Source organism: Fragaria vesca, linkage group LG1 (assembly GCF_000184155.1).
Source record: "Fragaria vesca subsp. vesca linkage group LG1, FraVesHawaii_1.0, whole genome shotgun sequence".
Taxonomy (NCBI): domain Eukaryota; kingdom Viridiplantae; phylum Streptophyta; class Magnoliopsida; order Rosales; family Rosaceae; genus Fragaria; species Fragaria vesca.
Genome location: NC_020491.1, coordinates 7,839,179 through 7,857,460, shown reverse-complemented (window position 1 = coordinate 7,857,460; position 18,282 = coordinate 7,839,179). Strand labels below are relative to the sequence as shown.

At 41.0% G+C, this 18,282-nt stretch overlaps 2 protein-coding genes across 2 annotated transcripts in view; both read left to right on the top strand.

The window, feature by feature from the left end:
- Positions 1 to 540: 540 nt before the first annotated feature.
- Positions 541 to 2,255, top strand: LOC101300091 (ankyrin repeat-containing protein At3g12360-like). The gene is made up of 4 exons (XM_004287681.1): positions 541 to 644; positions 718 to 788; positions 918 to 1,447; positions 1,526 to 2,255. Exons 3-4 carry the CDS (start codon positions 920 to 922, stop codon positions 2,213 to 2,215), a joined length of 1,218 nt encoding a protein of 405 aa, XP_004287729.1. The 5' UTR covers positions 541 to 644; positions 718 to 788; positions 918 to 919; the 3' UTR covers positions 2,216 to 2,255.
- A 15,073-nt stretch (positions 2,256 to 17,328) lies between these two features.
- Positions 17,329 to 18,282, top strand: part of LOC101307733 (ankyrin repeat-containing protein At3g12360-like) — a 2,554-nt gene continuing 1,600 nt past the window's right edge. Inside the window, exon 1 of the mRNA XM_004288994.1 lies at positions 17,329 to 17,824. Within this exon, the coding sequence (XP_004289042.1) occupies positions 17,329 to 17,824 (496 nt within the window). The remainder of the gene's footprint in view (positions 17,825 to 18,282) is intronic.

Below are 18,282 nucleotides of genomic sequence, written 5' to 3'. Positions count from 1 at the left end.
CTTCCAGTAAGTCGACTGCAACTCGAGCATTGGCGAATGTACTTGGTGATGAGGATCAGGCCGGTTTAGAAGCGTGGTCGAACAACCAGCCTCCGCCGCTTGAAGCTGCAACAACAACCAAAGAGACCAAGATATTGAAGGGCATGGATCTAAACATCTTCATGGCGGCAACACAAGGCAACATTGACGCCCTTAAGGAACACAAGGACGTTCTCCACCAAATTTTGACTCCCACCAACAACACTGTTCTTCACGTCTATATAGCATACGAAAGCAGCAGCGCAGCAGCGGTGACCAAATCAGTTTATCAGCTTCTCGAGTCGACCAACAACGTCAAGAAAGTGCTTGATTTGTGTCCACCACTGCTACTTCAGCTCAACAAGAGTCGTGAGACTGCGTTACACATTGCCGCGAGGTACGGGCGTGCTGATATTGTTGAAGTGCTCATACAAGAAGCCAAAACTCGCGATTTAAATGGTGACAACCTTGAGGAAGGGTTTGGAAGACAATGGCAGGTCCTCATTAGAGGAAAAACTGTGACGAAGACACTGCCTTGCACGAGGCGGTGCGGTTTAACCACCTAGAAGTGGTGAAGTTACTGACCAAAGAAGACCCCGAGTTCGTGTACCCTGCTAACAAAGCGGGTGAGACACCACTTTACTTAGCTGCTGAGAGAGGACACTATGATTTGGTTTGTGAAATACTTGATAATTGCAGATATGCAGCTTATTACCAAGGTCCTAATTGTTCAACTGCTTTACACGGCGCTGTCATATCCAACGATGAAAGTACGTATACATCTAAACTCATGACCTTACTAAAAAATATGATAATTTATGTTTATTTATCAGCATAGAGCTAGGTATTGAGTTATATGTATAGTTTATTAACGTTTCATTATGTTAAAAATGTTTAAGAAATGACAAGGAAACTACTGGAGAAGCATAAGAGTATGACACAACAAGTAGATGAACAAGGATGGACTCCGCTTCACTTGGCTGCATTCACGGGTCACAGTACGATCGCGAGATTGTTACTAGAATGTGATACATCTGCTGCCTACATTCGTGACAAAAATAAGAAGCGTACGCCTCTTCATCTTGCAGCCTCCCAAGGCCGTGTGGACGTGATGAAAGAGATTGTTTTTCGATGCCCTGATTGTTGCGAGCTGGTGGACTACAAACGTCAAAATGTTCTTCACTATGCTATTCAGAAACACCAACTTCAAGTAGAAAGATTTGTTCGAAAAGATCCGTGGCTTAGTCACGTACTTTTGAATGGGAAGGATGTTGGCAGAAACACGCCCCTCCATGACATTGCTTCTTCTCCTTACAAGGAAGCCACTGATTTCATAAGTGATGACAGAGTTGATAAGATGGCATTCAACAAGGAAAACTTAAACGCTATCAACATCATCGAGAAGAATAATAGGTCCTCACCATGGAAGGTATTATCAATTTTTCAATTGATTTTGTGCATAACACAACCTAGCTAGTTTATAAAATGTACTTGTTTTTTGTTGCAGAGAATTCTCAGAACGGAAATGGAAGAGATAGGTGCTTATCGTGGTTATCGTATTCCAAATCCTGACGAAGATGGGGGGAGGAAACTAGTCCATGTAAACAAAAATGACAATGACCTTAGAGACAATGTATTAAACAAGAAAGACCTCAAAGACAAGGAAATAAAAGAGTCTCATTTGGTAGTGTCTGCACTGATATCAACAGTAACCTTTGCTGCCGGCTTCACCGTGCCGGGTGGTTATGTGAGTGAAAAAGGACCAAACCAGGGTCTTGCGGTTCTATCAAGAAATGCAGCTTTCAAGGCATTTGTGATAACAAACACATTAGCCATGAGTCTGTCCAGTTGTGCAATCATGGTACGTTTTTTCTTATCGCTGAAAGGGCAACATGGATCAAAGTCGTTGTCTATGGCGATAAGCTGCACCTTTTACGCGCTGATTGCGATGGTGGCTGCGTTCCTCACCGGTGTATATGCAGTATTAGGTGGTCATGTTTCATTAGGACTTGCCGTCGCCGCTTGTGTGCTAGGCACTGTCTTCTTCTCGGTTTTAGGTTTTGTCTCTATTTCTCCCGCTTTCATTACTTTCCGCAAACGTGCACATCGCTTCTTTGTCTGGATTGTTTATTTGTCTGGATTGTTAAACAGCTCGGATTGCGGTATTATTTTTTGTACTGATCGAACATATATGTAACAACCATTACCAGAAACAGGGGAGGCAATTGGATTATTGTAAGAGTCACAGTTTTCTATCACCTCTTTTGGTCGAATTTTACTTCTGCGCGTTTCCTAAATAACCTAAATTCATCTCCGGCGTATGAAGTAAGCCATTGGAGATCGAAGATGACCAGTTTTGAGTTATTTTCAATCCCTTGGCATGCCATTGGAGATGGCCTACTTTCCTTCTCATTCTTCCCAAAGCTACTGAAACTCTACAGTACAATGAGTCAATGAGAGGAACAAAGTAACCAACTCGCGAATCAAGAAAAGTAAGAAACAGGAAATGAGCATCTTATGCAAAATTTTATTTTCAAGCTGTAATAAAAGAAAACGAGAGGATTTTATTTACAAGTGACTTTTGCTAGTCTTAATCAATTCACAAGCAAAGAACGTAATTCCATATTCCAAACTGTTTCGAGTACCTGAAAAGTGAAACCAAAATGATTCCCACCAGTTCATCTGGGACCAAGAGTACGTACTGAATCACCAGAGACCAATGTGCGTGCCTTTTGATTCCAATTCGAGCCTGCAGATTCGTCCCTAAGTACTCACTAACGTCGACTTTTGTCACCTTAATTAGTCCGTTGGAGATAGACCGAACCTGACCTTTTTCAAATTGATGCATGCTCAATTTGAATAATTGGTCACATTAATCTAATTATTACTTAATTCACTGAAACTTGATCAGACTAATTAACCTCGCCATGCATGCTCTAGAAGCTGCTCTATATGTACATAATTACCCTTCTCACAGTGCAAGAATGGACTCAAAAGAAGCGAGTGACAATGGGGAAGAAAATCAAGCACCAAATCATCAAAAAACCTCATATTATAACAAATAAATTAAGATAGATTTATGTAAAAGGTGAATGACGTCAAGAGTCATAACGTCAGCTATCACTTGGAACTTTTCTAAGCGTGTTCCTACGAAGAAACGTAGATCTCTATACACTTGGATCTAATTATATAAACCTTCCCTTCACTCTTAACCCCACTGCAGCTCCACAAGCACCTCTCGATCAAGTCTCGATCAATCTCTTCTCATCTTTCTTGTTTCATACCCTGGAGTGGAGCAGAAACATACCAAAGAGATAACCATAACGAATCCCTCCAAATCGTCCGAGACTCAAAGCACTGAAACAACGGGTACACTTGCTTCTTGTGTTGTTGATCAGTTTGAATCGGCCGCAGACACAAACACAGGTAATTCATCGGTAAGTTATAGAACTTATAGTGGCATGGATATTGATGCGTTAATAGCTGCACGAGAAGGCAATATTGAATGCCTTAGAGAACACGGAGAGCAACTTCACCAAATGTTGACTCCATTTAACAACACAGTTCTCCATATTTACATAGCATGCATAAGCCGTGCAACATTGGCCAGATCTGAAACAGTGCTAAAGCCAGCAGCCGAAATCGTGGAGGAGATCGTCTAAATGTGCCCACCGCTACTAGCGCAGCCCAACGAGAACGGAGACTCTCCATTACACTTTGCGGCCAGACATGGGCATGCAAACATAGTGGAAGTTCTTATACAGGCTTCCAAATCAGTTTGTCACGATAGCGACCTCGAGAGAGGTATCTCAACAGAAGAAAAGTGCCGGCAGGGCAGATGCTTATAAGAACAACCAACAAGGAAAAGAACACTGCATTGCACGAGGCTGTGCGCTTTAATCACCTTAATGTAGTGAGGGTGCTGACCACAGAGGACCCCGACTTCTCGTACAGTGCAAATGATTCTGGCGAAACTCCGGTTTACATGGCTACTGAGAGGGGATATCGTGAATTAACCAAAAAAAAAAAGAGAGGGGATATCGTGCCTTGGTTATTGAAATCAAGGAAGAAAATTTCGGTGATTACGGAAATTTCGACCCTCTAAATATGGAAATTTCGACGGAAATTTCGGGGAAATATCGATTGCAGTAAAAAAAATGAGAAAATTGACAGAAATTTGAAGAAAAACAAGGAAATTTTAAACCAAACTTTAAGAGATGTTTGTTTTCTATATTATGTACTATATTTGAAATGAAAACCTTGAATAAACATTGATCTATAGGGAGTTGTAGTAAGTTAAGATGAAAAGGTTAGTGCTGAACCATTAATAAATAATAATTCTTAAAAGTTTACTTTAACATCTTGCATGGTGTTAATAAGAGTTTTACCATCTTCGTAATAGATTTATAGTTTTAAAGGTCCCTTGAGATATTGTTGTAAGTTGATTAATTCGGGAAAATTTTTACGTTGGAGAAATTGTTGAATGTGGTAAAAGATAAATTTTAGATAGTAAAAAGATGAATTGTTGTTGGTGTTGGGTATTTTTGGAGTGAGTTGGGAAAAGTAAGAGAGAAGGCCCAAACTCTCTTTTCTCTCTCTCTCTCTTCTTCTTCTTCCTTCCCCGAGTCTCTCTCTCTCCTTGCCGGATTTTCTTCGCCGTCGTCCGCTGCCGTCCGACCGAGATAAGGAGTGAGCTAGGTGTCGAAACGAAGCTTGGAGCATCCTCTTCACGTCTAGGTAGGTGACTGGTCAGGTTACGCCGCCGTGAGGGAGGAATCACACCGAGAAGGTGCGGCTGCACAGTGGCGGAGTCATCGTCAGAACTGCCTTTTCCGGCCACCATAAACGGCGCGGCTGGTCTCGTTTGGAAGCTCTCCTCCCGTACAATAAAACCTCAAAAGGTTTCATTCCCTCTTGATCTAGGTAGGGAGAATCGGTGAGTTAAGTTCTAGGGCTCAATTTACTGTTTTGATTCGATTACTCTATCTATGCTTGAAATTAGTGTTTGTGTTAGTTAGGGAAGTTGTTGTGCGTGTTGAGAGAAAGATTGTGTTAAATTTTGGTGAGCATTGGAGGTGGCCGGAGTTGGGTTGCCGGCCGCCGCTCTCGGCGAAATAGACAGCGGCGCCGCCTCTTTTGGGAAATTTTTCTGGGTGATTTCAGTAGTTTCGGCCAGATATCGAAAATATCGAAAATATCGCGAAATATCGATAGTTTCGAACCAAAATTTTTGGGGTGAGAAAAAAATTTCGGTGTGTGAAAAAAACAATATTTCGGCGATATTTCGGCGAAAATATTGATTTTTTCTTCCTTGATTGAAATGCTCCAGAATTGTACAAACCCAACATATCAAGGCCCCAATGGTAACACGGCTTTGCACGCTGCAGTTCTTTCCAACGATGAACGTAAGCATATATATAAACATATATGTGTGTTTGTGTATATCTGTGTGACTGTGTGTGTACAGGGCCGTCCCGATGTAATGTGAGACCTAAGGGAAAAGAAAACTAGAGGCTTTAATAAAAAAAATTGTAAAAAAATCTTAGTAGACTCACAAGAAGTAAACCGTAACCACTAAATTATTGAAAAAAAAAAATACAAAATATGTTTCTAAGGCAGTATATCTGTAGTGAAAGAGCTAGTTTCTCGTTGCCCTGATTGTTGTGAATTTGTTGATGATAATGGTCGGAATGGTCTTCACTATGCCATCGACGAAAAGAGTCATCAAGTAGAAGCCTTTATACGAAATGATCCATGGCTTAGCAGTGTCCTTTTAAATGGCAAAGATGCTGATGGGAACACACCTCTTCATTATATTGCTACTTCTCTGTATGAAGGCATGGATTTTATAAGTGAACCCAGAGTTGATAAGATGACATTTAACAAAAGAAATTTAAACGCTTTGAACATCCTTCAAAACAGTAATGAATTAAGCGAGAAGGTACGTATATGTGTATCTTTAGTTTGACAATTAACACTTACTTTCTGTTGGTTCTGATTTTGTTCATTTGGGATCGAACATATATATACATTGTTCACATATGCTTGGTTATCTATGTTCCATCTGTAGGTGGTGCTGCACTCAGAACTTACCCAGCAGTTGATAAAAACCGGTGCAAGAGGACATTGTCGTCTTCAAATCCACCAAGATGGTGAGAAGGAGTTCATGGTAAACGAAGTAAAGGAAGCCAATCTGGTAGTGTCAACAGTCATAGCAACTGTAACTTTTGCAGCAGGTTTTGCCGTGCCTGGGGGTTACCAAAGTGAAAAAGGACCGGACCAGGGTTTCGCGGTGCTAACAAGAAATGCAGCTTTCAAAACATTTGTGATCGCCAATACACTAGCCATGTGTGTGTTCAGTTGTGCTGTGATGATCCGCATTGTTTTGGCGATCCGAAGAAAGGAGGAGCACGCTCCCTTGATCCGAAGGAAGGAGGTCTCACTGCAATAAACCTGACATTTTACGCCTTGATTGCAATGGTGGATTGGTGGTGGCATTTCTTACCGGCACATATTCAGTTTTAGGTCATTCATCAGAACTTGCTATCACTGCGTGTGTAACTGGTTACTTTTTCTCCTTTGTGTTTGGTTATTTGTTGGTACAAGAATTGTTGGCTATCCCTTTATGATCAAAACACAAGAATACATGCTACATGTTGTAGCCTAGTAGCAAGGACTACTCAAGTGAAGAATGAAGAACCTGACAGATCTCATGTGCATCAGGTAGTTCATGCATGTGCATCACATTCATTCACTAATGATGGCAGTCGTGTTTGCCATCCCGATTAAACGGATACCCCTGTTGTATCTGTTCTATCTACTGGGTCTGACCATGTGCATATTCAAATGTGTTTGCTTCAGTTTTTAAGTGTTTGAAATTCAAATACCTTTTAGCAAAACATTAGTCTATTCGTACTTGAGCTCCAAGTTAGTCTAGGGTGGTGTGGTAAACCAACCCGTGACCACATAACTTGAGCTTTTGGGAACCAGCTGGGTTTTGTGATTCAAAAACCAAGTTGGCAGCTGCCCATGTGATGCACCGCCCAAGCTATCAGCTGTCCTAAGTGTCCTCTTAGGCAAAGTGGTTTTGTAGAGTTTTTATGCTTGACTAAATCTGGTCTAGTTTTCCCAAACCTTTTGTCTTATCCTTTTGGCTTTAGTCTTTCCTAGGAAAGTCTATTCTCAGCTTTTGTCTTGTGAGTGGAGGGATCCCTAGGGTCATATCCGTCCTAGTATTCCAGACAAGCAGCTAGAGTCCAAAAGAATCTTGTTGATGTGGCAAACGTGCTTGCTTCCTCATAGCTGTGCACTTTGCCTATAAATAGAGAGCAAGACCTCTCTTGCTCTTCGGTTGTTGAAAATTGTCATTTGCATTTTCTCCTTTTGAGTCTTAGCATTATTGCTTCTTGCTCCTTTGCTCTAAGTCTTCCTTGTTGATTATAAATCTTAGAGCTGAGCATCAAAACATTTTCAAAACCCATTTCATTGTTCATTGTTCATGCATACCTTGAGAGCGGTCTAGGTGATGCAACCCGGTGAAGTCTTCATAGAGAATAGCTAAGGAGTTAGTTAAGTTCGTGTGAAGCAAGTTGTAAGCTGTCTTTGAGAATTAGCTAAAGGTGTTAGTTGAATTCTGCATAGAAGCTTAGTTTCATGCTATGTGTAAAACACTTGAGTGACAAGAGAGCAAGTTCAGTTGTGTGCTAGTAGTTAGACTAGGCAGGATGGTTAGGTGTTGTGCCATCCTCTGAGTTGTGAGTCTTGTAAGAAGTGTCTTTACAATAGTGAAATAGTTTGTCTCTCAAGAGTTAGAGGCACGCAGTTTTTCTCCCTGGTTACAGGGTTTCTGCGTATAAAAAACGTACTGGTGTTATATCATTTACTTTCAGTACTCGTTTTTTTATTTACACAACTTAGTCTCACAGCAAACAGGATAGCATAATCTTTGCTATCCTTGTGCGCGGGATAGAGCAAAAAGTTATCAGGGCCTATTCACCCCCTCTCTCTAGGACCTTCATTATTTCATGCTTTCTCGCCAAATGCATGACTTACGTATACGTTATTTTAATGCGCATGACACCGTCATGATCTGGTTATGCATGCATGTACAAAGTGTGATGCATAAATAGAGATTCTTATGTAGGGAGGGACTGTTAAATAAAGTATTGTGTGTTAACTATCAGAAACCCGGTACTCTTGGTGGTATCTAATTTTTCAAATGTGCCTAGTGTTTGTGAACAAATTAAGGTGAGGAACTGAGGATGTAGACTTGGTTAGTTGAAGATATTGAGAACAAATTTTACCGAGTTGTACATTTTTGAGTCGAAGCTAACATACGTGCGCGCATGTACACGCTTCCGGAGGTGGCCACTCGTTTTTTACTTTTTCTTCATTTATGTTCCTTGTAAATGTCCAAGAACTTGGGTGGAAAATAATTTGCATCAGTGTCAAATCGGAGTATAAGAAGCGGACGCCTCTTCATCTTGCAGCCTTCCAAGGCCGTGTAGACGCGATGAAAGAGATTGTTTTTCGATGCCCTGATTGTTGCGAACTGGTGGACTTCGTACAAACGTCAAAATGTTCTTCACTATGCTATTCAGAAACACCAACTTCAAGTAGAGAGATTTGTTCGAAAAGATCCGTGGCTTAGTCATGTACTTTTGAATGGGAAGGATGTTGGCAGAAACACGTCCCTCCATGACATTGCTTATTCTCCTTACAAGGAAGCCACTGATTTCATAAGTGATGCCAGAGTTGATAAGATGACATTCAACAAGGAAAACTTAAACGCTATCAACATCATCGAGAAGAATAATGGGTCCTCACCATGGAAGGTATTATCAATTTTTCAATTGATTTTGTGTATAACACAACCTAGCTAGTTTATAAAATGTACTTGTTTTTTGTTGCAGAGAATTCTCAGAACGGAAAGAGACATGTGCTTATCGTGGTTATCGTATTCCAAATCCTGACGAAGATGGGGGGAGGAAACTAGTTCATGTAAACAAAAATGACAATGACCTTAGAGACAATATATCAAAAAAGAAAGACCTCAAAGACAAGGAAATAAAGAGTCTCATTTGGTAGTGTCTGCAGTGATATCAACCGTAACCTTTGCCGCCTGTTTTACTGTCCTCAGTGGTTATGTAAGTGAAGAAGGACCGAACCAGGGTCTTGCAGTTCTATCAAGAAATGCAGCTTTCAAGGCATTTGTGATAACAAACATATTGGCCATGAGTCTGTCCAGTTGTGCTATCATGTTACGTTTTTACTTATCGCTGAAAGGGCAACACAGATCAAACTCACTGTATGGGAATAAGCTGCACCTTTTACGCGCTGATTGTGATGGTGGCCGCATTCCTTACCGGCGTATATGCAGTACTAGGTGGTCATGTTTCATTGGGATTTGCCGTCGCGGCTTGTGTGCTAGGCACCGTCTTCTTCTCGGTTTTAGGTTTTGTCTCTATTTCTCCCGCTTTCATTACTTTTCGGTAACGTGCACATCGATTCTTTGTCTGGATAGTTAAACTGCTCGATTGCAGTATTATTTTTTGTATTGATCAGATTGTTGCAAACTATATAGTGAACACTATTACATACTGGTACCTATGCAAGTATGCAGTATTACTCTTGTAGAAATGATAAAAATGACAAAACAACCTAGATATGTATCCTCTTAGCAAGTAGGAGGGTGTGAGTTTCATTCACGAAATTGTAATATTTATCAAGTTTAAAAAAAAAAAAAAACCTAAGCTACGTATCCCGAACAGACAGAGAAGCAAGGAAGGTGGATCTTCGATCTCTGTCGACCGATCCCGAATTCAAAACTAAACTTTTAAAGATACCCTATACGATACAGCTCACTAGCAGATTAAAAAGGACTTGCATAAAAATTAAGAGTTGTTTAAGGAAATTATATTTCTGTCATTCTGTCATGTGTCTTGTCCTAATACACGTAGGATTTGTTAATCCAGTTTCCTTATTATAATAGATTACAGTTTATAGATCTTCTAAATCCTTCAGGAGACTCTATGTAATGCCTAATAAATAGGCATTTCTATCAATGAATGAGTAGACCGTTATTCTCGTTATCTCTCGTTATACTTTCTCATTCAACACGTTATCAGCACTGTGCTATAATCCGCGTTTGATAACGAAACCCTAAAAAAAAAAAAAAAACCTAAAAGTTTCCGCTGCCGGACACCCAGAAAACTGCTCTGGACACCCACCTTCACTGATCCGGCAGCCCCCCGCCTTGCGCCACTCCGATCTGGCGACCCTTGACGGAGCAGAGTCGAACCCAAGCCGATCTCCAGTCCGGCGTCGCCTTTGCTCCTCTGCAGCACAGCGCCGAACCTCTGTCCCCTCGATCTCGAAGCTCCACCGGCGCCGACCCTCAGCCCAGCGCGCGCACGTCCGTCGCTCCACCATCACCGGGCAACCCAGCGTCTCCTCTCGGCCACGTCGGATCTGCGACCAGCCTTGCGCCCTCCACACGATCGGCGCCGCATCAAACCCAGCCGGCTCTGCGTCTGCCGCCGCACGACGCCCGCGCCTCCACTGTTGCAGTGCTGCTCCAGTCGATCCGGCGGATTACTGGTACGAGGGGCAAAACGGTAAATTTGCCCCTCCGGGTAATTAGTTTTTACCCCATAAGTAAAAACAGTTCATTTACAGTAGTAACTATTTAATTAGTTTTACTACTTACTGTTTTTATATATATGGTGAATATTACTAACCATATGTTTTCATTTCATAAAATTTTTCGCGCGACGGATCGCGATGGAATTGCGAGAGTTACTTCGCAGCATGGAAGTAAGCATGAAAATTACAAAGGCTACTTCTCTTACACAGCAAACTAGCACGTAAGTTTTTATAAAAATTACCGCTTTTGAATTTTAATTTCAAGCCGGGCTTCGTAGCCTTTTTCTACATCCCACCTTTTTTTATAACGTGGGACAATATTGAGGGATTAGGACCCCTCATATCAAAGTTGAAATTTGTGACGGTTTGACAAGTCACGGTATTACGACGAAATATTGTCGTGGTTAATAAAGGGACAAACATCGATTTGCGACGGAAATTGTCGCTGTTAACATTGATTTGCGACGGAAATTTTGCGGTTAATATCGATTCGTGACGGAATTTGTCACGGTTCACATCGAATTGAGTTACCATAAACCTTGGTCTTGACCAAATTCAATACTCGGAATTAATTATCGTATATCGATAATAGCCAATCTTTCATCTTGTTGTTTGAAATAATTGACCGAAACATGAGCCCTGAATTTGACATAAAAAAAAGTGACGAATTTCGTGTCACGAATTTTGGAAAGAGGGAGAGGCAACGCCTCGAACCCTTTATGTCATAAAAAGATTGGGCCAGTAAATGAAAGAAAAATCATGTTATTGATGTGGTTCTACATCGGTTCATTAATTGCAAAGAAAGCAATATTCTGGTCAATGTATACAAAATATATGGAGTTCTTGCAACAAGAAACTCACTATATATATGGAAGAAGATGAGAACATCATTCTCACAGTTACGGATTTTAAAAGCAAAAGGTATATTGCGGAATATATGAAGCATATGACTTCAGTTTAATAGTCTACATGACTACAAATCCGTTTATTTTCCAACTTTTGTGAAGGCATACACCTCACATATTTGACTAAAGTTACTTAGTCGTTATATTTTGAATTAAATTCATGGTCAAGACCTCGATACAATTGTTGGCATATATATTCAGATTTTGTCTAGTACATATGGTTCGATCTACATAAGCTATATGTTAATGCAATATATTGCATTACAACATGACACTACATTGGACTACAAAAGACCACCAGTTACTATAAGGTGGCATTTATATAGGCTGACATCACACCAAGTATGGCGCAATGCATACTTGGGCATCATAATTAAACCAAGTATGGCACAATGCACACTTGGTATATCATGATGTTGCGCAATGCACATCGGTTTTGGATCAAAAGAGGATTTGTAATGTCAAGTGTGGCACAATGCACACTTATACAATTTTTATGCAAAGGCATTACAAACAAGAGTTGTTTTCTACACTCTTTAGCGGATTCATAATTGCAAAAAGAAAATTGCGTTACGCTAAATGTCATCCAAATTGGATGTTGAAAAATCCTCCTCTTTCTCTACAAGATCCAATAGTGAGCCGTTGGCGGTGGCGCCGCCCTATGTATAGTGTTCACGATCAATTTTTAAGCCTTATTTCATCCATCTTTGTAGTATTACATGTCATGGAATGCACTCTAAAGGTTTCCAATACCAATCTCCATCGAAATTGTTAACATATTTCGGTTTCTATGTCTTGACATAAGACTGTTGTCTCTACATTCTGGTATATGAATGTGTTGTAGCGAGATTGAGTGCTTAGCTTATTGCAAGGAATATATAACTATTCATGGATTTGGTGTTTTATAAATCCGTTGTGACTACGATGACTAGATCATCATAAATAATCAAAGAGCGGATTAATGCTCAAGTTTCAATGCCTAATGGCGTTATGATTCAAGTCACACATGCTTTTTATGCATAAGGAAGCAATCGAACCATGCTATGACTTAATGGTATTCATGTAAACGTTTATCACCTGTGTGAGAATTGATGAGAATTTCTTATGTATCACTATAATGAATGTGCAACATTCATGAGTCACTAAGATTCGGCTAATTGAATCGGTTATTGTTACCAATGATGAGAATGGAGACATCGACTCATGTAGGCTTTAACATAAATCGTCCAGGACAATTTTGGACGTATTTTGATGATCTATATACTAAAGAGTAAAGACTCTCACGGGCATCCTTTCTTTTGAGCAAAGTAACCATTGAGATCAAAAATCACCAAAGTACAACTTGGTGGAGTTATGAGCAATGCTAACGGCCTATGGATGGCATTAAAGCCATTCGCGTCATCCTCCTATACAATGGAGGCACTATTCATGTTTTCATAAACAAATATGACGCCAAAGAACCCTCTATGATCTCACATTAGCCATGCTCGTTACTTGTTTTGTAAAGCTTATTCTTTAGCAAAGATTAGGAGCGATATTCCTCCTACGCTAAAGATAATGAAATAAATAGACTAGCATACACAAGATGCTCAGTCGTTGTTCACTAAGTAAGACATTAATTGCAATGTTTGTGAGTGATTATACAAGAATGATACATAAGATGTTGGCCTAAATGGCTTCTCATTGTTCACTTTGAGGCATAATAATGCTATGGTGATGTTCACAATGGTTCAACTCAAGCCATAACAATTAAATGTTATGGGGAACCTTAACAATGATTGAAAAGTTGAAAAAAACCTAGAATTTTCGGTTTTTCAGCCTGCGGACCAGTCATTGTGAGGACCGGTTCACTAACTTTTAGACCGGTTCTTGAGGTTCTATTTACGGCCACATATTCCTAACATCTGAGCCTACCTATTCACAAAATTTGGTAGCATTTGGAGGCCTGGAAGGTGATGAACCGCTCAATATAAGTGTTCACGGATGTCCGGCGACTCCGACGGCCGGTTCGGCACTTTTCCAACCGGTTCTGTCGTCAAGGCTGGCGGTTTCCAAATTCTAACTCCCATGTCTACCTGCTTACAAAATTTGGTAGCGTTTGGAGCTTTGGAGAATAGTGAACCATTAAAGGAAGTGTAAAACAAAGGTCCGATCATGCTGGTGGTCGGTTCAACCGGTTTTCTTTTTGATCCCAGCGGTGAGGCCAGTAGTTTGTTTATGGACCTGTAAGACCAACGACTACGGATTGTAGTAAGGTCATAGTTTTACTTATTCATCTTTACCCACCATCATTCAAATCTTTATGTTACGATTGTAACGGTATGCATATTTGTTAACAGATTGAGTTAACGTTCTGCAATCTATATCGTCCACATGTTGTATGTGCCAAATTCCGCCTCCACAAGCGCACAATGATGGGTTATTTGATGAATATTGTCTTTGAATATGACATGAGCTTCCGACTATAGTCCGCTTATATAAGGACCTTGACATGAGATCTCTTTTATGTCACTTTGATGAGCCAGTCTTCCCGTCGTTAGGGGGAGCTAAGAACAAGAATGTTCAAGTAGAACGACTTGGAATTGTCGTGGTTTGTCCCTACTGTGTCTCATCAAGTTCCGTAAAGTGACGAGATCACATATACATGTTGCAAACATACCTGCAAGGATTGATGTCTGGATAAGGACATGTTGATGTCCGGATAAGGACATGTTGATGTCCGGATAAGGACATGTTGATGTCCAGATAAGAGGACATGTTAATGTCCGGATAAGAGGACATGTCGTCACCCATAGATGGTGGCATAGTGACACCACAAATGTGGTAGATGGTGTCGCTAGGCCATGGCTCCCACAGTTTAGGGGGAGGCCACTTGGTTCGATAATACTCGCCAAGGAAGAATGCGAGTTTGGCACAACTTGATCATTTGATCAATGATACTCATTCGTCAGTTATTTCTGGATTATGGTTATCATTGGGGGACGCCTCAATGTCAATACCAATCCATATAGAGATCTCTACACTTAGAAATTACACCGATGTACATGATGACGTGGTTTAATGAGTTTGATATCGAACCATACTTCATTGAGAACATATCAACGTTGTAGATTGGCCTAAATGGAAAGATGCGATCCAGTTTAAACAAAGAGATAGTGCTTTGGTTAGGTGATGCCGACACCCCAAGTGTAAACTCTATCAGTTATGTCTTTGTTAGAAAGCGTAGTGAGAAAAAGAGTTTAGACTCACCTTATGGCATAAGGTCTCTCACAAGCGCCCTGGAATCAACTACGATGAGATATACTCTCGTAATGGATGTCATTGCACTCCACTACCTTGTCAATTTGGTAGTTTCCGAAAAACTAAACAAGCAACTTGTGGTCACAACTTATCTCTCTTGGGAACTAAGAGATGTACATAAAGATCTTGAATAGATCGGTTTTCACCCAAATCAAGTGGCTTCTGACCACAGAGCACATTTGCAAGGTATTTGCTAAGTATCTACTTGATTAGGGAAGGGATATGAAGAATTATGCCTATTTGCGTGTAAATTCTGGATGAATCGTGATGAACTCTTGTTAAACTAAGAGATGCCACTTATCTAAAATTAAGAATGAAAGGATCTTGGGAATACTTGGTCTCGAAAGTGAGGACTGTTATTGATGATGTTTATTCATCTGTCGGCTTAAGGCAATCTAAAGGACGATGAAGTTATGCTTATATGTATCCCTTGATCGGTCGAAGCGTTGAGAAGACCTGTTTCGTCCATATGACGAAGAAGTCTTAGGAGAAATCCTACATCTAAGTATGGTAGCACATTCATGTACTTGTTACAATATGCTCAACTCGACATCTCATTCATTATAAACTTGTAAGGCCAAGTCCTCCTTAGTCTTTCAACTCTCTTCCTAGTGGTTGAGCATCTTCGCTCCCTCTTAGATGAGTGTGAAGGAATATCAAGGTAGTGGCCGGATGCGCCCACGCAACGCCAATGTAATGGCAGTGATTCCTTCTATGAAAGGTTCAGGCTTATTCATCCCTACAGAAAGACACATCAAATGCAAAATCAGAATCTGCCCAGTTTCGTAGGTCAACTTCCACAGGACCTACAGGATAGCCCACTGGTTGGAAAATGGTAAAATTGGTACCATTGGAAAGGTCTATGTGTCTACTTTCCAGGGACACCAACCATTTGATCACACCTATCATATTGAGTGAGTTATGGCTATTTTCGTAAAATAGGACGGATTTGTCCGAGAATCTGCTTTTGCAGAACAGTCAACTTCGACAGAGCTTTGTGATCAGCTCAAGATGAACCAGGTTATGGACTTTATATGGTTGGAAAGCTACGTGTGTCTAGTTTCTAGAACTTTCTACAGTTCGTCCATACCTATTGTATCGAAGACGTTATGACTATTTAAGTACACGAAGGTCATGCCACGCGTGAATCTGATTTTTAACGCGAACTTATATTTTGAGTTGTTAGGCAACATTCTCCTTCAAGATCAAAATAATGCTAAGTATAGCAAGTCTGATGTAAAGATGTTGTGGCTGGATTTAATGACTAAATCGTTGCCCAAGTCTACTTTTGAAGTATGTGAAGTGCATTGGCTTGCCCCGTTTATCTGTACTCCGAGATTGAGTTACCAATCAGGGGGAGTCGTTGTGTAGACATCAAGGGGAGTCTACATTCATCATATGTTATCTTCAATTGTAGTTGGTGCGTTGTGCTCTTTTTCCCTTCGACCAAGTCTTTTGTTTTACCCATGAGGTTTTTGTTTTACTTGGCAAGGTTTTTACCGAGGCAACACCATAAGCACCATATCGTATTAGGGACGCAACATAAGGGGGAGTGTTTAAGGAAATTATATTTCTGTCATTCTGTTATATGTCTTGCCCTAATACACGTAGGATTGGTTAATCCAGTTTCCTTATTAGAATATATTACAGTTGATAGATCTTCTAGATCCTTCAGGAGACTCTATGTAATGCCTATAAATAGGCATTTCTATCAATGAATGAGTAGACCGTTATTCTCGTTATCTCTCGTTATACTTTCTCCTTCAACAAGAGTCACAGAGCCGAATGCTATTTAATTTGCAGATTCGGAAACATTTGGATCCGAAACATTTTGAATGGGCCGGCACAAAGACTTTGGGAAGATTGACCCCAAGAAAAAGGACTAGTAATGTGAACCCACCCCCCTCCCAAATAAACGACTCTGCTACAAGTTTATAACTAGTGAGGGAGGTAACTATAGCTTACTAAACCGGCAGGCTGAAGTCAATAAAAACTTATTTTGAACAACGACGCGATGCTCGAGTGGCTAGCCGCGGCTCTATTATATAACCCTTCTCTTCTCCCTGATCCTCATCCACCTAGCTTCCGGCTCGTACTCTTTTTGATCAACTTAGTTTCTTTCCTCTAGGATTTATTTTTCAAATTCTTGTTCGACAAAGAAAGTAAATGAATCCCTCTGATTCATGTGAGATGGAGAGTGATCCAACATCGGCCTACCATGCGATGATACTAGAGGAGACCAACGCGTTGTTTAGTTCTGACTGGAATCAGCTGAAGAGCTCTGCACCACTAGTCAACAGAATTCAAAGCATAAGACGCATGGATATCAAGGTGTTCAAGGCAGCACGAGAAAGGGAATATTAATGCCCTTAAAAAATGTAGTGATGATCATCTTCACCGAATGTTGACTCCAACCAAATCCACAGTCCTCCATGTCTATATAGCAAGAATAGGCGGTGAAATGTTGACGGATTCTGAGGAATTGCTGAAATCAGCCGGGGTTGTAAGGGAGATGCTTAAAATTTGCCAGAGGCTACTGTTGCAGCCAAACCAGAGTGGTGATACTGCCTTACACTTGGCGGCAAGACACGGACGTGCTGAGATAGTTGAAGTTCTTATTCAGGCTGCGAAAGACTGGCACGGCGACCTCGAAGAAGGTACCTCATCAACAGAAGGATGCCACCGGTTTCTCATAAGAAGAACTAACAAGGAGAAAAACACAGCCTTGCATGAGGCAGTGCGGTTCAATCACTTTGATGTGGTTAAGAAATTGACTGAGGAAGACCCTGAGTTTTTGTACTCTGCTAATGATGCTGGCGAAACTCCACTCTACATTGCTGCCGAAAATCGATACCGCAAATCGGTTTTTGAAATCCTCGACACTTGCACGAATCCATCCTACCAAGGACCCGATGGTTTAACCGCTTTACACATTGCAGCTTCCTACGGTGACGAACGTAAGCATATTCATATTGTTGAAATTGTGCTTGTTGAATATGTACTACATATGTATATACACACACACGAAAACTATATGAAGCGCCTGTGCGCACTGTCCTTAAAGTGCGCACATCCCTCCGTTCGCCACCGTCCAGTGCCAACAACGGCGCGCCTCCACCCCAGAAGACTCCAGCAGCGTCCCCGATCACTTTCCTTTCCCGGCGAGTCCGTTCTTTTCCAGTTTTCCGACGAGATCACCCAAAACTTCAAATAAATTCGATCTCACCAGAAACTGGAATTCGGCGGACTCGCCGGGGAGGGAAAATGATCAGGGACGCTGCTGGAGTCCGCTTGGGTGGAGGCGTGCCGTCGTCTGTGCCTAACGGAGGAACGTGCGCATTTTAAATCAGTAAGGACGTGCGCTCCACATCCGGCCTATATATATATATATATATATATATATATATATATATAT

Coding starts and splice junctions, on each gene's coding strand:
- LOC101300091 (XM_004287681.1), top strand. CDS start 920: ATGACAAGGAAACTACTGGAGAAGCATAAGAGTATGACACAACAAGTA. Junction 1,448..1,525: donor ATAGGTCCTCACCATGGAAG/GTATTATCAATT, acceptor TTTTTGTTGCAG/AGAATTCTCAGAACGGAAAT.